The sequence below is a fragment of the Prosopis cineraria genome, unplaced genomic scaffold, assembly GCF_029017545.1.
Source record: "Prosopis cineraria cultivar Desert tree isolate PC_DT_omini unplaced genomic scaffold, ASM2901754v1 PC8, whole genome shotgun sequence".
Lineage (NCBI taxonomy): Eukaryota > Viridiplantae > Streptophyta > Magnoliopsida > Fabales > Fabaceae > Prosopis > Prosopis cineraria.
In genome coordinates this window covers 214,362-239,039 of record NW_026555339.1, presented here as the reverse complement: position 1 = coordinate 239,039, position 24,678 = coordinate 214,362, and the positions used below count along the sequence as shown (strand labels likewise).

Here is a 24,678-nt window from a genome sequence, read left to right as displayed (position 1 = left end):
GGCCTTTGTTTCTTCCTCAAAAATCTAAAGCCAAAATCACAGGTCCTCTCCTTTTTTTCCGGTCAGCTCCCTTCACCGCTGCAGCCACCGTCTTCTTTTTCCTCGTGCATGTCTGGTTTTTTTCTCTCTCCATTTTTGTTTCTCTCCTTCTATGCTCTGTTTTTCTTCCATTTTTCTCGTCCATCCTCGATATCTCCTTCCTCAATTTTTCCTCATCCTGATGCTCTGTTTTTGCTTCCTTTTCTGTCTCCTCTCGGACTCGCGTTCTCAGTCTTTCTTCTCCTCTTATTTTCCTCCTCTTTCTGTCTCTCTCTTCTCGTGCTCCTCAAGCTTGATCGATATGAATGTCTCTTCGAGATTGGAAGAGGAATGGCAATAGTGGTTGCGAGAAAGGACCAAAAAAATAGCAGCACTCATGACCCTCTGTCGTTCCAAACATAAGAGACACACTCACGACCCTCTGTTTTTTTTGCTGGAAATAACAGCAGCAGCCCTCTTTTTGATCTCTTCTCGTTTTGGTTTTTCTTGTGCCTCTTCCTCCACAGAGAAAGGACCAAGAAGAGGAATGGAAGCAGACTCCTCCTCCTTTTTTTGTTCCGACGTCCCCCTTCTACATCGCTGTGTTTCTCTCTTTTATTTCGCTATACACTTCCTTTTTTTCTTCCATTTGCGTGCATGTGTGGCTGTGTTTCTGCTCTGCTTTTTGCTTGCGTGTCTGACTCCATTTCTATCGTCCGGTCTTCTCTACGTCTGGCATTCTTCTACATTTTTTTTGCTGTATAGCTGAAAACTCTCTCATCTCTAGCTTGTTTTGCATGACCAGTACTTTTCCTTTTTCTTTGCTCTGCATTTTCATTTTGATCTTTCTGCCTCTGTGACTCTGGTTGCTGTTCACGCATTCTCTGTGCACGCCTCTGGTCTTTTCGGTTTAAGTCTTTTGGCTGTGGTGAAATTACAGCATTTCGCCCCAACCTTTAATTAATTAATTAATTTTTTATTAATATTTATTATTTTTTTAAAATTAGATTAAGAATATATTATTTATTTTCAAAAAATAGCAAAATTTAAGGAAAGAAATTTAAACATAGTTGGGTCTTAAAAAGTTAATTCCCAATATCTTTAAATGGTTGGGGTAATTTGAAAGAGATTTTTAAATATTTAAGCAAGATTATTTTTTTTAATTTTTTTGTATTATTATTATTATTATTATTATTATTATTATTATTATTTAAAAATATAATCCTAAAAAAGGATTAAATTTTATTTTTGTATTTTTATATTTTTTGATTATTTATTATTATTTTTATTAAATTAGAAAAATGCTCGAATAAAATACAGTGTTCACAATTCTAATTTGCTCTTCTTTACTCTATCTTTAAATTTTATGTTTTAATTGCTATTGCTAATTAGAAAAGCTTTATTGCATGATTTTTGAATTATAAATTTTATCTAATGTTTTGATTGTTATTATCGATTGATATAGTAATATAAAAGCAATTTGGCTTGGCTTGAGTAATTACTTATACTTTATTTTTGGTATGGCTAACTTAAAATGGTTGTTAGGTTATGGGTTAAGAGAGATTTTAATTAATCTATAACTTAATTTCTTATCTAATTCTTAAATGATAATTTAAAAAATATATAATAAAATTAGAATAATAAAGTTAAATAAAATTAATGTATTTGGTGGATGGGGAAGATTGAGTTTAAGTGATTGAGTTGTGATTAATTGCATTGCTTATTCTTGATAATTTTCTCAGTTGAATTTTCTTTATCTAATTCTAATTTAGTTTTTTCAATTAATTTCATCATAAAAAACCCCATTATTTACATCTTAATAATTATAATTTAAATAATTACTTTATTAGCTCTTAGAAAGATAATCTAGATTGTGCTTTACTGTAAAATTTAATTTTTATTGATTTTGGTATTTTGAAACGTTTGAGCAAGTTGGATTCATTGCCCGCCTGATCCGCTCCAGACTAATATAGATCCCTGCATATATACGGTTGCATAACTTGGGACTCAAACACAAGACTTTAGATTAAGCTGTCCAGATTCTTAATCACTTGGACAAACGCCTGTTAGTGAAACACACTGAATTTTAATTGAGTAGTCCAAAGAACCCAAGAACAATTGGCGTTGACAATGATCCGCACCTTCTTTTTTGGGCCAACAAAAATGGAGAAAAATTAACTATTAACTTAAACAAAAAAAAGTTGAAAAAAAAAAGTAATATTTGGAAGAACAAACTTCATTGTACAATTTTACATTGCAGAAGTGTTTTCGGTGTCCACAACGGTTTTTTTTTTTTGGGACCACCGACTACAAGGTTTTAAGTCACTCGCCCCTTGATGTTTTTGGACTAGACCCTCTTTATCAACCCAAAAAAAGTCACTCGCCTCGATCACCAGTTTGTAAGAAAAATGAAAGGATCACCAAATAACTCACCGTGAACTAGAATTTAAATACTTTTCAATTTTCATTACTTGATTCACAGCACATTTTGGCGTCCATTTGTGCTTATTGTTAGTCTTATTCCGATGTAAGCCAGTTTTCCACAACTTGGTGGCAAATTACAAATAGCCTCACCCAAACAACCACGACATACATTGGCACTTCACGTATAGCTCCTGAAACCAATAGGATTTAACCACCCACACGCCACACGGCACAGTAAGTCGGAGGTGGAGCTACTCACTTAACATAGAGTCGCCAAGTTTCGTTCACTTGTCATATATGCAAAAGCACTAGTTAGGTTGATTGCAAACACATCGGAAATCGCCTCCAAATTATGTCTCCCTAGAAACAAGGAGGCAAAAATTGATAGATACTAACTCTAATACCACCATACTCACCTAACTATATAGATAATGCTAGCAGCATTGTGGGAATCAGTGATTTGCCACAACAATAAATGCCTAATGAAGTAATACACGGCCTAGGTTGAATTACAGGGCCAGAAGCCAGGAGGAAATACCGAAAAGCTGCATGGAATATTGCACTGATCAGCAAAAGCCAAGCAAGCAAAAAGCTCCGAGAGAATGCACAATGAGTAGATATCGATTTCTAGCCTCTTTGACGCTTCTTTCCAGCCTTGGCAGCACTTCCTTGCGTCTTGGATGAACTTGATGCCTTACCCTTCATGTCATCTACCTTTTCTGTTGAATCCGCCGAGAATTCATTCTTCGCATCTTTTGTCTTCGATGAACCAGATTTAGCCTTGCCAGAGACATTAACATTAGACTTTCCCCCATTTTTGGGGGGCCTCCCCTTAGAAGCAGGTGAATTTAACGTTTCTTTCTGGGGTTTTTTCGGGTTTTCTTGCTTGGTCTTGGAAGAAAATTTGGGCTTGATAACATCATCGTTCTTTGTTTTGCTGGTCTTGGGAGTGTCAGTGTCAGTGTCATTGGATTCAGTCATCATTGGTACAGCGTCAGCAGGTTTATTGGAACCACTTCTTGAAGCATGATCCTTTGATTTTCTAACGCCATCCTCCGATTTGGGGATACTCTTGGAATCTTTGGATTTGCTACCAAGCTTGCCGCCATCTTTCAACTTATGGCCAGACTTTGTGGATGCACCCTTTGATTTGCCGGATGCAGATCCTCCACTGCCAACATTCAGAATTCAAAATTTAAATATCAAATAATGGACGACAAAGTTAAATTTATGATTTCCACAAACCTCTTGGAAGGAGTATCCGTATTTCTTCCTTTAGTTGACTGACTAGCACTTTTTTTCCTCTTCCTATTTGAGGGCCTATATACAATCATAAAAAGAGAATGAGGCCCCAGAAAAATCTCAAAATACATGCAGTTAGAAAATTCAACAAGATTCCCCAAAGTCAACCGAATTGAATAAATCCAAATGAGTTTTACCATAGGTAAAAGACAATACTACACTAATGTAAATTTTAATGAAGATGGGGGAGAAAATCTAGCCTAGGCAATTTGGAAATGGAACAAGGATCATACTCTGTCCCATTTCCATTATTATCTCTATCTTTCTAAGTCATCATACTCTTTATTTATAATCATGTCAATTAAAAATTAAATCAACCTAAATACTTTCACCAAATCTCATTACCTATTTTATTAGAGGTCTTATTATTTTATTTTATTTTTAACTTAATCATAGCTTATTGGAGGGCTTAAACACACTCACCATAAATTTAGTTTCTAATGTATAAATTTTTTGTCACTTAATATTATTTGCTTTGTATTTCCTGTTTTTTTAAACAAAAAATTTAGATCCCTGGGGACTTGCATTCTCAAGGAGAATGAGAATTTTCTTTTCAGTTTATTTTTGGGTGGAGGGTGTTAATTTCCCCGACAATAGAGAATTGAGATAGGGATCTGAAAACTAGTTGATAGAAATATCTGCAAACATAATTATCTAAATCCGTCACCATAAAATGATTTAAGAAAACAACAATTAACATAAAACATACACATCAGCTGAATCATCAGCGCTTGCATGGCCATCTCCGTCCTGTTAATGGAAATAACTCTCGTTGAGTTAGATATTGAAAAAGTTTAAACACAAGGCAGACACCAGAATAAGATTCAGAGTCAACCTGAACAAAATCCCATCTTTCCCTTCTAAGATTCAATATTTCTGTATCACCATCATCATATGCAACCTAATGTGGAAAGCACACAACTGTCAGAAAAGTATATAAAAGAAAAACCACCTTGAGTTTAGCTTTCAATAGTTAACGTTGTAAAAAGGGTTGGGTTATTCTTGGTAACTAAGACAAGGAGAAAACTTTTTTTTTTTTTTTTGCAAGAAAAAAAGGGAAGGGGGGCTTTGTAACTTGTAAATCACCTTGTGCTTCTTTTTGGCAGAATCAAAGGACTCAATGGTACCACTGTAAAACCTACAAAAGGTCATATTTCTGTCAATACAAATAGGTTTCATATGTTTTTATTGAAACAAAATGAAGGCATATTAATAGTGAAAACAGGATACGCATACAATTTAACTGAAACTCACCAAAGAGAACTGTGCTTCAACTTAAATTCGCACCCTCTCCCTCCTCACTCCAAAGAATACAGGAGATGGAGGGCCATAAACAAATATAATACATTAAAATGCAGCGAGGTGTACTTTCGATAACGTATATTCCAACTTTGTCTATGAACCATTTAAGGAAAGACAAGCAAACTAAGCTAGAATGAAAAATCTTTGAGCGGGGCATGTTTATTGAACAAACTGGTTTGCCACAACAGCCACCTACAGCATTTGTAGTCTAAGTGATGCAAATAGAACATAGAAATACAATGACATATTTGGTAGAGGAGGCAAAATTAAAAGGTCATCCATGGGTGATTAATCCAGCAATAATACAGACATACAAACAACTATTTATGCAAACCATTCAAAGGAAAGTAGCATACAACACACTTTGCCTTGTCAAAATATCCACTGTTATAAAAGAATAGCCAAGTACTTACTCATGATCTTCTGGCCACCAAACTTTAACCCGTGAACCAACAAGATTTTCACCATATACCTTGATATCAGACTTCTGATAAAGCATTTAGATAATCATCAATCAAGCTGGGAAGAAAATTAAACTTCTGAATTGAACATAAATGGAAGGAATTCCACATGCTTTGAACTAATTAAAGATTAAGGCATTACAAGATAAGTCAGTATACATTAAGACTTAATAATAACTTCAAAATATTTCACTCCAAATAAATCAAGTATACCATAAAGAGTGAGACAGAACATCAAAAATTGATACTTCACCACATTAGCTATGCCCATTTATATAGGTAAAAAACAATTTGACATAATAGCAAAGGTCTAACTAACAAATAAGAAAGCTGCAGAACAGATGTTTCCATATTTATCAAAAAAAGAAAAGAAAAGAACAGGACAGATGTTTCTATAGCTTAAAAAAAAAAAAAGGAAACAGGGGCTCATACATCATCCTTTCCTGGAGTAGATTTCCTCTTCAAATTCTTCTTGGGCGTTTTCTCTAAATATTGTTCATCTTTGATCAATCTTGTACCTGTCTTTGGTGAAGATACTGTTTCCTAGATAATTTCACGACAACTCCATAAATCAATTGACTAAAAAAAAAAGTAAAATATAGATTATACTGCGAAAAGACGGCAGATAATACCAAAGAAACAGGCTATCAACAGCAACCTCTAGAGTTACCTTTTCTTCATTAGCAGATTTTGCTACATCCAAATCAGAGACTTTGCCCTGCTTCTGCCTTTTATTTTCCTTCAGGTGCTTCAAAGAGGATCCAACACCTCTATTGGTCCTATCTTCTTTCTCAGTTGACCGCCTTTTGCCCTCTGAACCACTTGTACTCTCACTTGTTTTTTCAACTGAATCTACTGCATTAGTTTTTCTCCCATCAGAGTGCTCACCAGGTGCCTTCTTGGCAGACCGCTTGGTAGGTTTTGCATCTGAATCACATGTTACTTCTGACACCTTTTTGGCAACACCTTCAGAGGAAATGGCAACTTCTTTGGCCGGCCTTCCTTTCTTATTTCTTCTTCCAGATTTTTTGGAATGATTTTCATCAGGATGGCTTAGACTAGGAGAAGGAGAAGCCATGGCTTCAGACTCATTGTTTCCAGCCTTTCGTGATGAAATCTTAGCATGACTCTCCTTGTCATTCTCTGAAGGTCCTACTCCCTCAGTGGAATGGTTTTCATCAAGTGAACTACAAAGTTCCTTCTTGTTACTTTTAGAGTCGAGCATTTTCTCAGCATCCCTGTCCCGAGCAACAGCTGAACTCTCAGAAGGTTCGGCCAATTTTGTAGAATTATATTGCTTTCTTCTCCTCTTGGTGGCTTGCTCAGGCTTTTGTTCTGTATTGTCAACTTTTTTAGAGTTGACATTGTTGGGATCCTCATTACTAGATATATTCATGCCTTTAGAGTGATCAGAATTATTTACATCTTCTTGCTTCTTTAGGGACTTTGGATCTGCCAACAAGTCATCTTCACTGGACTGTACAATGCCATTGCTCGTGACAGACTTAGAAGACCTACCATCAACAACAGTGTCTTGTTGAGAAGGAGTAGCTTTTTTAGAATCCTCCTCAATCGCCTGATCAAAATAGAACACATTGCAATGCTCAGTCATAATTGAAAATATATTAAAGGATGAAACATAGAACCAAAAAGAACAAAAAGCAGATGCACGTATAAGTACCTGCATTGACTCATTCAATGTTGCTTTCACTGACTTTCCCTCATCTGCCTGGAGAGTCAATATAATAAAACCAGAAGGAAATCACAAAAAAGCTTTCATCATGGAAAAGAAATTATTGCCAATACATTAGTTAACTTGAGACTGATGAAAGCTTACTGCATTTTCACTGGAAGCACATGCATCATTTTGCTCCAAGCTACCAGATGTCTCTTGACATACAGAAGCAAGTACCTTACTATAATCATCTAAAGAAATGCCCAAGGTGGCCACTGCTTCCACTAAGTATGGTTTAAGCTTTGTCGCGCAACTTTCCAGGACCCTCTCCCCCAAATTTTGAGCATTTGGCAAATATTCCTAAATCATTATGATAATTGTTTAAATATTAACAATGAAGGCAAAGTTCAATGAAAAATCATAATACTAATATCAGAAAACAAATGAAATCAAAATGATCAAACTTAAACCTCATTGTCTTTCTTCACACTGGCTAAGATTGGAGAAAGCAGGTCCACAGATATCTCTTCACTTTCCTCTATAACAAGGGTCATGATAGTCTCAATTGATGATAACACATTTTCTGGATGATGTTCCCTGAAGTTTCAAATGGAGTTGGTTAGTACCATGTCCATATATATGGTATTTGTAATCAGATAAAGAAATATGGAAGATGAGAACCTAAACTGCTGAATGCTTATATATAGGCCTTTTCAGCATAAAAAATCTACAACCATATAAAGGCATTTAGTGAAGATACAAATACTAATAAGGGTATGAGCATTTGTATAACCTAATAAAACTTTTCACCTTATTTCGTCTGCTAGCACGAGCACATTTCAAGAAGAAAAACAAAGAAAGTCAGCCTTCTTTGGAAATGGAAATTTATATGCCCTTCCAAAATTAACATAGTACACTAATAAATCAGTGGGCTTTGTTCTATTGAGCGAAAACTATAACTACCCATAGTAAAGTACCTACCAGCACAGAGCTTGTTGAAAGAGAAAAGGCATCAGAAGGCAGAGGAACAAGATTAAGATTGTCATCTTAGAACTCAAAGTGACACAACAGTCATCAGAACAAAATGAAGCATTACCTTCTTGATGCCAGTTGGATTTCATTTTCTGGCACAAAGTCGTGTTTCTTTAGTAGTTCATATATAAAGAAGAGGACATTCAGTGATTTACATTTTTATCATTACATAAACGGAATAGTCAAATACATCCAAGAGACAATGATTAAATCAGTTACAAGGATCTTCATCCACCATTCACATTTGATAAACTAGAAATTTGTCAAAGCATCCATCTTAATAAAGCAGACATCCAAAATCTTCACCCATTATACAGAGCAGCTCAACAGAACAAAACAAAATTACATTATAATTGCAACAAATTCTAGCACATCAGTATTCACAGACTTCTCAAACTAAAGCTTATAATTAGTTAATACTTAATATGACGAAGTATAAAGCATAAACATGCAGTGGAAAGCATAACATGCTGTCTTTATGCATGATCCATAATTAACAGATCTTACCTTACAGCCTTAAAGAAATGCTGAAACATCTCTACAATCAGGGCGTCACACTCAAGATCAAGCATCACCACACATGATCTGACCTTTGCAACAGTTTCAATAATGGATGTTCTCTTAGAATATGATTGGTTTGATGTATCATATAGATTTTCAAATGAAGATACAATTAATTGAAACACCTCCTGCAAGTAATTACAGCATCAAAACTTTATTAGGTAAAATAAATAAAATAAAATAATGACCAGATGAATCAAAGTTATAGGGGAGAAAATATTGAGCACACCTTCATTTGATCATCGTCATAAGGAGCATCAGGTGCAGTTATCCTTGTTATTTCAGTGATGCAAGAGGCTACTGCTACTTTCACATCATCATCTGAATGCCTCAAAAGTTCACCAGCAATTAATGCTTTCAGTGATGGTGAGAGTGCATTTTGCATAGATTTCGTAGGAGACTGTTCAACCCTTGATAGGTAACTCTCAATTTGCTACAATTTCAAGGCAAGAAAAATTATTAATAATAATATATGAGCCTGTGAAATGTCTTCTCCAACATACCCCCCCATGCAAATTCCTTTTGGGAATGAAGGCATAACTATGAATAGGACATAGTGCACTAGTAGCAACAACAGTTCTCAAATGCTTTAGGCAATGCTGGGTTTTTTTTTTTTTTTTTGGGGGGGGGGGGTTGGCTCCCTCCCCTTATTTGGTTTGGAAAAGTGGAGAGGAGGGGAAATTTTAAACCCCTCCCCTCCAAATTGGGGGGGATTAGGGGGTAGGGTATGATTTTGTTGTACAATGACTTATATTGTCCCTTCTTTTAATTACTACTTTTCTTCTTTTTTAAACAAATTTAGCAAAGACAAATTTTTAATAATATATTTGACAATGATAATTACTCTGTATTTATAATTACATGTTAAAAACATTCATAACTATATTTTATTAGAAAACATAATTTTAATAATATAAGGATCAAGCTATCTATATATAATTATCTTTCCTTCCCTCCCCTCCTAAACCAAACATGGTAACATTAAAACCCTCCCCTCCCCTGCCCATGAACCAAACAAACCCTTAGTGGACAGCACAATCACATATAGCTGCAAAACCTACTTTGTAATGTGGTGCACATGTAAAACATATCAATAAATTTAATATAGTTCCTCTAGACAGCAATATGCTAATAATAATAATAATAATAATAATAATAATAATATAAATAGATATATGATAACCTAAGCTTACTGTTAAAAGTTAGAGCATAACCCATGCCAACTTAATAACTATAGTAAGTCTAACTGAATTTAATAAATTTAAAATCGCATTAGAAAGTTAAGGGTCAAAGCATCATCCCAGGAGATCGCCCTCTTTTTCGTTACAGGCAATACCATCCCAAAGATCACTATTAGCAACCCCTTAATTTCATAGCTTTCAGGGCTAATATTGAGTTTCGCTGCTCTTTGTCAACACGATTAGCCAACACATGTTACATATACGGGGTAATGGGTGTTCGGAGTCTGGCAATCTTCAAAAAAAAAAAAAAAAAAAAAAAACTGAACGAACTCAATATCAGCAGCCAGTTCGATTTTATCATCTTACACTGCTCGCCTAGTCAATAAATGCTCGTGGAGAAGATATGTATATTTATCACTCCAGCATATCGTGATAAAAATCACAATAAAATTTTAGGTGAATGTAAGAATTGTGCTTGTGTGTATTATCAATGCATTTATCTGAAAACGTTTATGTTAATCAGCTCAATTCCTCCCGAGCAAGGATAGCCAAGCGGAGTTGGCTGAAAGAAGCAAAAGGAGCATTAAAACGTCAGAACCTAAACAATTTCATATGCTTGTTTACAATTTCTGGGCACGACTCCGCTCACTTATACGCTCAATACAGGTATTAATACCAGGTAAGCTGCTAGAGGTGATTCATTTTCCAAAAGCATCTGTTAAGATATAAACCACAGAGAAACTAAAGGGATGCAACGGGATAATTTTCCCTTGATCCTAAGCAAGATTAACAAAGACACCGCAACCCTGCTACAAAAAATGCGATACATGAGAATCCCTGCGACCAGAAAACCCAATTTCCCCAGAAAAGGACGGGCTAGTGAAAAATCGAAGCCAAGAGCGGGAGTAAGACTTCAACTAGCAACGGAAAACCCAAGAAAACAGAAATTGAATGGAAAAGAAAGACCATGCTTACATCTAGAAGGGGCAGAAGCTCCTCGACAGAAGACGGAAGATCTGTGAGCTTATTTCCAGCTTCAAGGAGCTGCTCTTCGAGCTCTTTGTCCGAAGATGCCATTGGTACTGAACGTGGGTCTCTTGCCCTGGATCTTCGACGGCCCTCCACCGGTCTCCGCTGCTTCACTCCATCGAAGCCCTCGAAATTGACGAATTGAAGCGACAGAAAGCAGGTTTATGACAGTTATTAGGCAGTTTCCGGAGATAACAAAACAAAGTTAGGGTTTTTCTTTTGTTTTTTTTTTTTTTCCTGTACTAATAGAAGAGAGCGGAGATAATGTGAAATTTGACGATAGTGTCTTCCGTAAAATACTAACGACACGGTACCATCGATCTCATCAGCCAGTTCTGATTCCGTTGCGATTTTGTGTTGTGGGCATTATGGGAGCCTAACTTGGATTTGGCGGGTTCCTGAATTTGGGTTAAACTAGTGTTCATCGCACGGGTAAAATATCATCGAATTAAATTTATTTATATATGTTGTCAAAATTATCTTCTTATAGGATAAGTTATATTGTAGTGTATTTTTTTCATACTTTTTATTAAAAAATATAAGATATTTTTAATTGAATTTTATTTTCAATAAAATAGTTACTTATTTTTAAACTAACCTTTTTTTTATATCTATCTCTATTAAACACCCTATAATAAATATAAAATCACTATCAATAGGGATATTTAAAAAAAAAAAAGAGAGACAATGGTTTCACTTTAAAAAATTAAAAATATTTTACATTTTCATATATTCAACTCCTCAAAAAAATTTTGATATTTTTGAATGAAAGGAGTATTACGTACCAATAATTTAAAATCAACAATGTTTGTATTATTTAGTTTTTTTAATTAAACATTTGGTCTTTAGCTGAAATACATTATTTGCAATCAATTGAAGGTTCAAATGAAAAATGTAAATGATATAATCAATTAATTAAAACTAATTACAACTAATTATAATAGAGAAGTACAACCTTTAAGCAAGTAAGTTAATCAAAAAACCAGTTATGGAATAATACAAAAAAAATTATAGTTCATTTTTAATATTCTCAAATATATCTTCAAATACAACATTGATCATTTTTTAGGATGCCTTATTACTTTTGTCATGAATTATTATATTTATGCCTTTTGTGTGTAAATTTATTTGCAATTAACCAAAATAATTTAAGGAGGAACTTATAATTGTTAATGTCTTATTTCATTAGTAAAATATTAAATGAGTTATTCAATGTCTTGCATCATAATAATTTAGTGAAGTGCTAGAAGAGTATCAAAACAAATAAAAAAGCTATATTTCATTTGTAATTTAATGTTTGGAAAAATATAACTTCCTCCGAATCCTCCCCATGCCACAAAAATAATTCATACTTAGTAAATAAAGCACTTTTATTTAAAAAAAATATTATAAATTCAAAGCATTCATTAATTTTCATTAGTAATGAAATTCATATTGCTCTCTCTGTTCAAAAGTACAATACCTTTTTTAGGGGTTAGATTGTAAAAAAATGTAAAACATTTTTAATACATTTTTAATGTATTTTCTAAAAAATGCACATAATAAATAAATTACTTTATATTCATTTTAAAATGAAACACCTTATTTATAATTTGAGTTGTTCTTTCAGCAAACAATTTCCAAAACAATTCCAAAACTGTAAATATATGCTTTTTCACGTAACCCCTCATTATATATCTGGGAGCCATGTAACTATTGAAAAGAGAATATGCAACACCCATAAATTTGTTATGTTACTAAACAAAGGAAATATTGATGTTTCTAGGATCATTTGAATGAGAATGACTTTATGCAATAGCAGATCTTATTTCACAGAGCAACTGCATGTTGAACACAACTTCCGTTAATGAGCAATCAAATATAGAATTTAATATGGCATAATACAAACATTGTTCTAGCTATTCCAGTGCTAATATGTTTATTATCATCTTCATTGAGCTTTGCCAGATCTTGGCATTCACATCCTTATTCAGTGAGACTTTAGTTACCTTAATATCCCCATGTACTATTTTTAATTTTGATTCCTCGTGAAGATAAGCTTGACATGTCATGTTATCTGACGAATGGCTATCAATCAGAGGCAAAATTCTTTACAAAAAAACATAAAGGTTTGTTTTGGAACAATCAAATATTTTTGTTTCCTCATAGTATCATAGTAAACTATATAGTTGGAATCACTTACTCTCGCCACATTCCTAAGGAAAAGGGAAAAAGCATCCATGCCTATACTTTATGCAATCAGCAAAAACAATTCTCATCTTCTGAATTATAGATTTTAGAAACATCCCAATTAAAACAGCATAACGATGATAAAAATTGAATTCAAATTATAATTTCATCTAAAAAATTAGTTCAACTTCACTCAAATGAGTGCTAAGTTCAAAATACCAAAATATTTGTTTGCTCAGGGAGATAGATATGTAATTCAATTAATATTTTCAGCATATCAATATATCAAACTCTAAATGTACCTAGTAAAATTTCAAGTGCTTCAAACTCGAATTCACCTAGTAAAATCTTCAAGAGAAGCTCCAAATTAAGTGAGGAGTTTAAGTGGCCTAGAATTCAAGAAATTGACCCTTAACAAATCGCAAAACCATGCTGGACTTTCTAGCGCCCATGTCACCTAGGAGAAACTGATCATCAATTGAGAGTATTATAACCTCAAATTGTTGACAAACTTAGCAAGGAAAAAAATAATGAGAGAATAAGGAACCAAAATCAAACTCACCAATTTGGCATTGAGGTTGTTATGCCCAATTGCAGCCATGGTTATGAATCGAATCGATTGGAAAGGAACCACAACAACCTGCAGAAAGAGACTAACAATGGAGATAATAGCTAACATTTTCCATGAACTCATCCAGTAGTATGGGAGCATTGAATTAATCCTAACCTGACATCGCCAGACCAAGACAAACTCAACGAAGTGGACAGACGGGTGAGAGAAGACTTGCGTCTGCCACGCACGGGTAACATGGTTGGGGGAGAAGAATAGGAGACGTGCAGCTGCAACGCACGAGCAACATGGTGGAATGACGTCCCGGGGGCTCAGCTATGATGTTTGTGTGAACTGGTCAAGTGATTTGATTTGTTTTGTAGCCAAGCCTTGCCTAGGTGGTTCATCTTGGGAGGTCATCGCCAATGGAGGATGTGGTGAGTTGTTTAGTCATGACGACTTTTGGTGCAGGAGACGCGACACCATAGGCTTTTGGCTGTCGTGCGTTGCGGTCCTTTTAGTCTTGACGAGGTTTGTCTGGCAATGCAGAGGAAGAGGAGACAAGTGATGCAATTGGTCTTTGGCAGCAGCAGTCGCAGAGAAAGTAAAAATGCCATTAGTCAAAGAAAAGAAGCAGTGAGGGTTTGAAAGATATTTAATACAAGATGTGAAATCCATAATGCAGTCAAAAGATAATAATGCAAAAAAGAAATAAAACAAATATCACCCACAACTTTCTTCCTCCGGCTTCGCTCTCTGACCTACTCGACACCATCAAGATCGAAACAATCAGCTCCCACAGCATCGTCCGCCCCCTCCATTCTCTCCATGACGACTTCCGCTCAATCTTGACATCTCATCGAGTTAAAGCATAGCAGAATGAAACGACCCAACAAGAGTAGTTAAAGGAAAGGAGATGAATGGAAACACCCAGGGCACTTACTAAATGCGGAAGCTCGAGGACTAAGATTGGGGGATCAAACAATGGTAAAGCAAATGGGAACGCTGAAGACAACGAAGACATGGAGAAGAAGAAAATGTGGCTCTAAGTAACAGACGGGCAAAGTCGGTGAAAAACTGGGGGCAGTTTTGGTAATGTACTATTTATTCACTATTCACATGAGCACCCCAAGTTAATATAGATATGGATTATAACAGTACAACAGATGGACGGCTAGGACGCACAATTAATGAACACAGTAAATTGATCTCTGACTGGGGGGAACCAAAAGAGAACAGATGGAGAACTGTTCATTCTGCAGGCATGCGTGGAACGCACAATTAATGCACACAGTATATGGAGCTCTGATCGGGGTCGCAAAACAAACAAAAAAAAAGAACTGTTCATTCTGCAGGCATGCGTGGAACGCACAATTAATGCACACAATATTTGACTACTGTTCATACTGTAGACATGGCCATCCCGTGTTAATAAAAGTAATAGATTTGAGAGATAGAATCCGCCTTTGAATTTTCGGTTTCAATCAGAACTCTCGTGTGCTGGTGACCTAACTCTCGTGTGCTGGTGACCTTTTTAAGATTTCTCTGCAAAACACCCAAAAAATATAAGAAGAGAGAATAATTTTTAATCTCTACATTTTTTAATTATTAATTTAGTACTTAAATTTTGAATCAAAACAATTCAATATTTAAAACAAAATAACTTAATCCTTATAGTTTTTTTATTTCAGTATAATTCAATTTTTACAATTCCTCCACTTAATAAATTATAAGAATTAAGTTATGCTAAATTAAAAATGTAAAGTCTAAATTGATAATTGAAAAAAATGGGAATTAAATTTTATATTATCTAGAATATATTAGGGCTGGGCAATTATAATTATATTATAATTTATAATCACAGTTTGTTGTGATGGACTTGTCATTGCCACTTGCTAATGCTTTTAATTTGATATTTTACTGTTAGAGCGCATCACGATATCACAATTTCGAAGCGGGCTTGTTGCTTATGAATGTGATAAATTATGGTCCATGGACGTGTCGCTAAACAACAGTTCTTTAAATTTAGAAGTTATACATTTGACCCTTGTAATTTTTTTGGCCATCAGTCTTTGCAGCTGAAAAAGAAAAACAGAAAGAAAGAAAGAGTCTTTGGCACGTTTTCACAATGTTTCAAATAGAGCTGTCAATGCTTGGTCCTTTGAGTATGAAAATAGCCAATGTGAGCCACTATTTCATGATAGAAAATATTAAATTAAACTTAAAAAGAGTTAGTCATTTTAAGCTAAAAAATAAAAGGATAAACCCTTTTATATCTGTTTACTTTTTTAAATACCAATGTAAGAAAAAAAAAGACTAAATATCTAGCTACAAAAAATAAAAGCTCAACTCATTCCCCCCTCCCTTATTCATTCATCAAGATTTAACTGATACTTACAAAGTTTAAGTTTTATTAGTTTGAATTTTGATGTTGTTATTCAATATCATATTTGGATGTTTAAATTTTACATATTTATTATAATGTAGATTGATTTAAATTTATTTTTCTAAACTTCATTTTATATATAATAATTTTTAAAATTATAAATATATTTTTTTATGTTTTTAAATTGAAAAAAATAGGGCCAAGCTCTACAAAATAAAGTCCTAAAGAATAATCAGACTTGTCAAGGTCGAACTATTTCAATGGTTAAGCTAGCCTTAATAATAGTTATAGTTTCAAAGAATTTCACCTATTAATTTGTGAGCACATGATGACGTTTCTGAAATTTGTAGAGTGACTAAAGATAAAAATATATTCTTTTACCGTATGACATGCATTGATTTTATCATTAATTTTTAGTTGTTTATACTCATCTATTTAAAAATATAAGACATTTTTAACTGAATCTCACATATTAATAAAGTAGTTACATACTTTTAAATTAATCCTTTATCATATTTACCTTCATTAAACATCCAACCATAAATATAAAGTCATTATCATTAGAGGTACTTTAAAAAAAGATAATAATTATATCCTGAAAGATTAAAAATGTATTATATTTTTTAACATCTAACTTTTTAAAAAATATCTTATATTTTTAAACGGAAGGAAGGAGTAACTGTCTTTTTGATGCTTGCTGAAACCTTTTCCCTGGCCTAGACCCACATTGTGACGGTTTTTGGTCCTCCACATCCGCTGCTTCCTTCGAGGGATAAACTATTTGAACGAGTTTCTGGCTGTAAATGCTAATTACCATCCGCATCCGCTCATTCGATGATTTGGTCAAATACAGAGCTTTTACAAAATACATTTGCAGGAAGGCCTAACGGACAATTACCATTTCCTGAAAATTTCATGGGTTTAATTTTTTGAATTGGGTTTTTTTTTTTAAGTCTTTTGCCCAATTATATCTGACCCCTGAATAAAAGCCCATGCTTTGCCCATTCCTTATCTTATTATCATGCTTTGGGCGGTTTAACTGAAATATCAAAAACTATTATCAGTGACTTCTCTACTTGATCTATTGTAAGTGTAGATTAGGACAGCCGTGTGGCTCATGCATGAGGGACCAAATTCAGGTTGCAGTCTCATGACATGCCATCCGGCTCTGGCAGGGGTATGCTTTTTATGTTGTATGTTGTGTGAGGGCTGTTGGGGGAGTGAGAGAGTATTCCAATCTTTTTATCTGCTTGAGGAGAACTCATTATCTTGTATGTATCTTATTTCTTTGCTCTGTTTTCTATTTGTGAAGATTTTCACATGAATAAAAACCTTGCACGTTTTCTTATGCCTGGGTTCCAGAGTGCTGCTGCTTTTGTAATGACGTGAGAGATGTGATTTGTAGGATTTTGATTGTGTCCTGTAGTCGGAAGAAGAAAGGTGAAAGGAAGAGCATGGCTTCTAAAACCTTCCTCCTTTATAACTGGTCCTTATCATGAGTCCTGACTTTAGACGTGTTTCTTCATATGATGCGTTAGATCTATAATTTCGGTCTTCATTGCTGATGCATGATTTCGTCTTTTGGGGAGAGAGATTCTTTTCACTGGCCAGTAAAAATTTGCAATGAGATCATGGCAGATTGGTCACTAGCCGGTGTTCTTGACAAGCTTATCATTCTCGCTGGGGTTCTGATGAAGACATGATATCTGCATTCTTTTGCAGATTGTACTTCTGCCAAGCAAGGCGACGCCATTAAAAGTGGAGCAATTATTAGATTGCAGCACATGCTTGTTCTGCAGTTCCGCGCTGCCATTTACATGCGTCCCTAACAATGTAGGCAATCTCGATCGGGTTAGTGGAGGTCTGTTGGTGGTTTATTGCCATATGTTTCATGTTTTGCTATCGTAGGGTTCAAATTCTCCCAGGTGGACTTGTAAAAAATATAGGTAAATGAAGTGAGTCGCGTACTTGTCCAAAATATAAGCATTTCTTCTTGCCTAGCTTGATTCAAGATAATTGTATAAGCAATCTATTATGTGTAAAAAAAAAAAAATCATTTTGCTCTTATATTTATTAGCCTAGATACTTCTATAAAAGTAACTTACTCATCATAAAATGCGTTAGCAATTGAAATTAAAGATAAAAGGAAAAAACAAATACATTTTTATGGGAATGAAAACCTTATTGGTATGCAAATTTTTGTCAAAAACTGTTTATATTTTGGATTAAAAAAAAAGTAATAGCTCTGCGGACTTTGCTAACTGTTCCCATTCATGCAGTAGTCCCTGCACCACTTCTTTGCACTCTTGTCTCTGTTTCTAAAATATATACTTGGCAAGATCTGGGATCGCACATGCTCACCAGGTACTGTTAACCACATTTTACAAGTGAATAAATCCATGCCTCTCTCTCCCACTCATGCACATACAGACAGAAATATTTATCTCCTCTTGTCCTGAATATTGAAGCTAGCTATATAGCTAATTTATAAAGATAGAAGAATTAGTTGAGTTAGATGTTTGTAAAATACTCCATTTAATAATTTACATTGGTAATCACCCTATTGATGGAAACCTCCTTTAACATGTGCCGTCGATAGGAATAGTTTGAAGAAAAGCTATAAATTTGATATAGTTTTGGGGGTGAGTTTTGGACATTATAAATAAACCCGTTAGGTGATGTTCAAGGCTTTAAACTATTTGTTTTTTCAATGCCTATTCTGACGGGCAATAACAAGACACGGACCTACTCCGGAGTCTTGTGATTGGTTTTTTGACTTTCACAAATGTACTTGTTCTGTTAACCTAGGATGTCCGTGTCATCTACATTCTGAATTGGACCCTTATTGTATATATTTAATACATACACTTCATGTTTTCCCAGATCTTGGTGAAAAACAAAGGTGAACCTCACTCTAATTCATGCGTGGCTTGATGAATGATACGCTATACTTGAGTAACGTTACAATTATCTCGGGTCACCTGGTCTGAACATTGAAAAATACTTTGTTTAAACCTTGCCGTGCAAGGCTCTCTGGAGTTGCATGATAAAAGATAGCTGAACAATATTTTTAGACTAAACATGACAAGGGTGAATTGTATGATATTTTTACACAATTACATTATACGACGACGATGAAGCTAGGGGAGAACATGAAGTGCCGCTAAAGAGAAAAGGGAGCGCATGCAGCACGCCTATTTCAATCTCTCTTTCTCTCTCTGTTTTTTTAATATCCTTGTGTGTTTTTTATAATATCAGGTCTCATCAGGATCAACGAGACTTGATCAAATCATTATTTGATGATATATCCATGTTAGTTTATACAATGTAATTGTTTATATAAATTGAATCAATCATATATTAAAAAGTCGATGGATAAAAATACAGTAAAGTCTCGGATCCTCACCATCTCATTTCAAAAGGCACCTCCAGATATTTGTTGATAATTGGAGAAAATTAAGCACCCTCGGTCGGAATTGGGACCAACCTGAGCATGGGCCGAAGCACGTCTCTGTCAAATTTCACCAACGACCATACGAGGATTATGCTTGTGTTATGCCTTTAGATCTTAAATACAAAAGCTAATTAATTAATTCCTACAGATTAAAAAAATTACTCCCTCTGTTGAAAAACGTGAGGTATTTTTAATCGAATCCAACCCTCGTAAAGTAGTTACTTATTTTCAAACTAATTATATCTTTTTATATTTATCCTTATTTAATGAGGTGTTTTATTTCAAAATGAATATAAAATAGTATTTATGTAATAAGAATACTTAAAAAAAATGATGATTAAACTTTAAAAAATTTAAAATAACTTACATTTTTAAATTTACAATTTCTTAAAAAATATAAAATTTTTTAATTGAGGGAGTAGGTGACAGTTTTAGGTACCACTGTGATAACAGAACAGCCGAACAGGGTTGCGATACAACTCGCGTGGGGTTTTATTATATCTGGCGGAAGCGCATTCTCTAGTCATAAATAGGATCTTCAAAGAGACATGGGCGTTAGGATGGAATCCACGTATGAGTTCCTACACTGGACCTTACTTCCACATCTCAATGTCGATCTCTCGTGCTAGATTCTCCCCTAGATGAAAGCATCCTGAGAAATTCCTCGAGAACTTTTTCTATTAAAAGGCGTGCTTTTCTTTTTGCTAATTGCTCAATCTACGGTTAGTTCCTACCAAGATCGTTTCCTAATTATTCTATCAGTTTACTCCTATGATCTTTGACTCCTGCTCATTTTCACAGCCTTTTTTCTCTTTAATATATATCCAAAGGATAATCATTTACATAAAAAGAGCTGAAATCATACCACATAGTCCTGAAAAGCAACAAAAATGGAACCATACAGCCCCACAAGAAATTTAATAGTTGAAAGCATTGAATTAAAGGTAATTGCAGTAACCGACAGCTCTGCAGAGTACATAGAGGACTTAACAAAGGGTTTGGTGATAAGTCTAGGGTTGTTGAAAACTAAGTTGTCTAGGCAATGTTCTTTCAATGCAGGCGGACTTCCTATTGTACTCTTGCATGTTTATTTATTTTGCAGCAGTTAATGGTAACACGAGAAGCAAGCAGGCTTACCATTTTACTCACATTTTGTGGGTCTCACTCTAATATGACGTGCAGCCTCGATGTCCTTGAATATTGTATAAATGAAGCAGGACCATGTGCGGTACGTCAAGAATTTCCCACGTCCTTCTTGTATTCGATCATATCACGGAGCTTCAGCGACCATAAATTCGGTTTTCTCATTTAGCTAAACACCCTGACCTTCGCTTGTGGGTTGCACAGTACAAAACTGGAAATTGCATACTCTCAGGTATTCAAGTTTATTTTTACTAAACCCAGTGCATCATGAAGTTTCAGAACCATTTCTCTGATTTTTGTACATACATTTTCTGTGAAAACAAATTGTCATTTTTCCTTTTCCTGCCACCCAACTAGGAAAAGCATTACCTTCAATAATAATTGATGCCTCGCTCTAGCTGACTGCTCTTGGACTCTCTCTTCCAAAGCAAAAAAATAACCGACAAGTACCAAAACTTACAGTAGCGTTGGAGTGTTATCCAAAAGTCAACAAAAATAATAAAGCAGCCATCAGAAAGTTACAGGTTACTGAACCCCACAACACGTAACATGGTTAAGACTAAATGCCACTGATTTTTTATTTGCGAGGAACAGGTCAGCTCTAGACAGCTGGGATCCTTCCATTCCCCTTGAGATCTGTGAATTAATAGTTGGTGTGAGAAAACGGTTCGGTAAAATAGGTCCCGGCATTAAACAAATACACAGTATTTAATGCATGCTTAAACTAATAGAAGCAAGGGGGTAACAGCTTATAATCTAACTGTAAATGCCTAATAAACAACGTAAACTCTGCTCATTTAGAGATTCCTGAAGACTTCGCACATGGAATCGACAAACCATTAAGGGAAATAATTGCATTAAGAGTCCTTGCTAACGTGGGAGATGAAAACGATCGACACCCTTTCATGCTCTATAGCGTCGACTAGAAATAGTAATATGTCATTCACGAAAGCAAAAAGGTAAAGCAAAATGTCAATGTCTCTAGTAAGGACGCTGGGAAGAAATAAATGTTCCGATGATTTGAAAGTGACTCCTTGGAGGGAAGATTCTCTCAAGTAGAAAATATAACCCACGTATTTGTCAATTTATTTTAAAAAGACTTGAAAAATATCACTTAAGAATAATTTTGAAACAAAAAATTTTCCAGCAAGTATCTTTACAAATTTGGAGTTGTCTTCGGTTGTAATTTTATCCTCCAGTCATGTCATGCCGCCGACAGACAAGAATCCCTCCAAAACAATCACAAAAAATTTAGATCGAGCCACCGGCCACTGGCATTCTGATCACAAAAGCTCAGGTTTAAAACAGAAAGCTTTCATGTTTAATTGGTGGATTGGCAATCATACCAAATACAAAGAATCTGCCACTGAGACCCACCCAAAAAGAAAGCAAGCAAAAGTGAGAAACCCATAAAGAAAAAGCACTTGGATTATTCTTATCTTACTGATAATTGATAATTAATAATTATTAATATTTTACAAGTGCTAGCAAATAGCTACAGGACCAAAAGCTCAGCAAAATTAAGATCTGAAGATCAACTACATGGTTCATTCTCTTCAACTTCGACTTCCCCTTCATCAGCTAAAAGCCTTCAAAACGGCAGGCTCTTCGAAGTCGAACTTGAAGTGAGTGACTTAAAATGTTCTGATGGAACGAACTCCTGGGGTATGTTAGCCCTCTTCACAATTTTCCTCATGTTATTCTGCAAACTTTGCTGAACTAGATGCTTCACTGCTTTCTTCTCCTCGCTCATCATATCTTCCTGCCCCTCCACAGACCTTCTTCCACCTCCATGTGCCTTTGTACAAGATGATGAAGAGCCACAGATAGGAGCAGAGACATTTTCGTGTAAGTTTCCACTGCAACTCCTTGAAATTTGCTTGCCTTTGTCTACTCTCAGACATTGCAATATCCTAGAGGCTCTTTTTTGTGCCAATGGGGTACCCAGAAGTGTCAACTCGAGCAATGATGACACAATCCCAGCCTCAATCATGGCCTGCCTGTCACCATAAGCTTTGTGTGCCATAATCATCAAAACGTAGGATGCCTTCTCCTGGCATCCTGGTGCATCTGTCCAGTTTAACACATCAACCAGAATTGGGAATGCATCCCGCACAGCACTGATAGCTTTTCGGCCCTCTGGAGTTGATGCCAGATTGCTCAAGATGAGAAGGACTCTTTCACTCACCTCCATGTCTCCTATTGTGTTTATCAGATGTGGAACCAAATCGGTTTCCAAAAGGAATGAGATATTGGTTGGGAGAATTGAAAGATTGTACAGTGCTCGTAGAGCATCTTGCTTAGCTTGAGAGCTACATTTATTATCTAAATTTGCAAGGGCTCTAACGAGGAAAGGTATGGCACCAGAGGATCCAATGATTGGTTTGTTTGAATCTAAAGCACTCAAGCTAAGGAAATTTGCAACAATCGCTTCAGAGACTGATGAATCCAAAGCAGTAAGAGATTCAATGAGCTTTAGCATCTTGTGAACAGCGCCAACTTTGACAATGGCTGCTTTATTTCTGAAGAAGAAACAGTCCAAATAAACGCAGTCAGAACAAAAGTTGCTAAAATCAACCAGGGCGAACCTAAACAGAGGAACGAAGTAAAATAAAAAATGTGTGCAAAAGAGAGAAAAAGAAAAACCAGCCACAGGCGCACACAATTGATCATCAAGGTGAAAAAACAGTAAAACCTAACATGTGAAGAGAAGCCGGCATGCAATCAACAAAGAAAAGCGTGATAAACACAAAATGACACCTAGATACTAAATGGGCTAAAGGGAGAAAATGACGTAACACAATTTAAGAAAACTGGAAATAAAACCATAAGATGGAACCCGAAACTCACGCATCGTTGCCGATCGCGAGATTGAGCAACGCATACAGAGAAGCGATATGAGAGAGAGCGTCTTCCATGTCAAGCATTCCAACCAGAGGAGGAATGACGCCAAGCATTGCGAGAGTCCCTCTGACTTCTAAGTTTTCCTTGGCGAGCAATCTAACATTTGAAGCTGCCACTTGCCGCTTCGTCAAGTCCTCTGCTTGCAACTCCTGCACGATTTGCTTCAGCTCCCGCAACGCCTCTTCCTTCTTTTTCGTTTCGGCACGGGCCTCGGAGTCTGCTATATGCAGAAGATCCGACAGTTTCTCGGACCTCTCATTGGAGTTACGCTTATACTCGGAGTGTCCCTGCCTCTGTTCTCGGTGCTTCTCCTTCGAGTTCGCGGAGGCTGACGTCGAGGTTGAGACAGTGGAGCGGAAGTCGTCATAGTGGGAGTGGTGATAACGGGAGCCGCCGCCGCAGCTCACGGCGTCAAAAATGATACGACGGAGTGAGGAGGCCGAGAGTGCATTCCATAGTCGGAAGTGGCCGCCGACGGCTGCATTAGTGGTAGGATCGTGGCGATCAAGAATCAAGGGTCCGACGTTGCTCCGGTGACACTTTGCCATTCTCCGGCAACGTGCATTGGGGAAGTGGGAGGGAGAGTAGTGCTCGGTAAGGGGGACTAACTGGCGAGACTGAGTTATAAGGAAGTCTGATCAATGATCATATAGTTCACTTTATCTGATTATTATTTTATTTTGCTATCTATACTGTGTTTTTCGAAGGAATTGGTTCCCAACTCATCTCAAGTTGAGAAATTTTAAATATTATTATTATATATTATATTTGTTAACATAAAACTTTTAAAAATAATTTTAATAAATCTTCTATTTTTAATTTCGTTTAAATTTAATTTAAAATTTTTATAATTGATATCTATTGATTATATATATATATATATATATGCTTTTTACAGTTTAGAACATACAGAATATATATTAATTATAAAAATTTTAATATTAAATTAAATCATTTAAATTAAATTTAAACCATATTAAAATTATTTTATAAATTTTATAAAATTTTATTTTAATAAATATATTATATAATAATACTTTAAATTTGGATCAAATTTGAATGATTTAAATCTCCTTCTAAAAATGAA

General features: G+C 35.3%; 2 protein-coding genes across 3 annotated transcripts; both read right to left on the bottom strand.

Annotated features, from left to right (window-relative positions):
• Positions 1-2,701: 2,701 nt before the first annotated feature.
• On the bottom strand, positions 2,702-11,316 carry LOC129318211 (sister chromatid cohesion protein PDS5 homolog C). 2 transcript variants are annotated; one of them, XM_054962851.1, is made up of 14 exons: positions 10,932-11,316; positions 9,005-9,208; positions 8,722-8,903; positions 7,653-7,779; positions 7,345-7,542; positions 7,189-7,236; positions 6,178-7,083; positions 5,940-6,050; positions 5,460-5,530; positions 4,831-4,882; positions 4,580-4,645; positions 4,454-4,494; positions 3,688-3,762; positions 2,702-3,613 (listed from the first exon to the last, which is right to left on the bottom strand). In XM_054962851.1, exons 1-14 carry the CDS (start codon positions 11,031-11,033, stop codon positions 3,070-3,072), a joined length of 2,727 nt encoding a protein of 908 aa, XP_054818826.1. In that variant the 5' UTR covers positions 11,034-11,316; the 3' UTR covers positions 2,702-3,069. The 2 variants fall into 2 exon arrangements, with proteins under 2 accessions (XP_054818826.1, XP_054818825.1); XM_054962850.1 differs by having other exon boundaries at positions 5,460-5,533; positions 10,932-11,315.
• Positions 11,317-22,086: 10,770 nt separating this feature from the next.
• On the bottom strand, positions 22,087-24,217 carry LOC129318618 (U-box domain-containing protein 4). Its single transcript, XM_054963474.1, has 2 exons — positions 23,538-24,217; positions 22,087-23,209 (listed from the first exon to the last, which is right to left on the bottom strand). The coding sequence occupies exons 1-2, from the start codon at positions 24,137-24,139 to the stop codon at positions 22,279-22,281; spliced, it is 1,533 nt and encodes a 510-aa protein (XP_054819449.1). The 5' UTR covers positions 24,140-24,217; the 3' UTR covers positions 22,087-22,278.
• Positions 24,218-24,678: the final 461 nt, after the last annotated feature.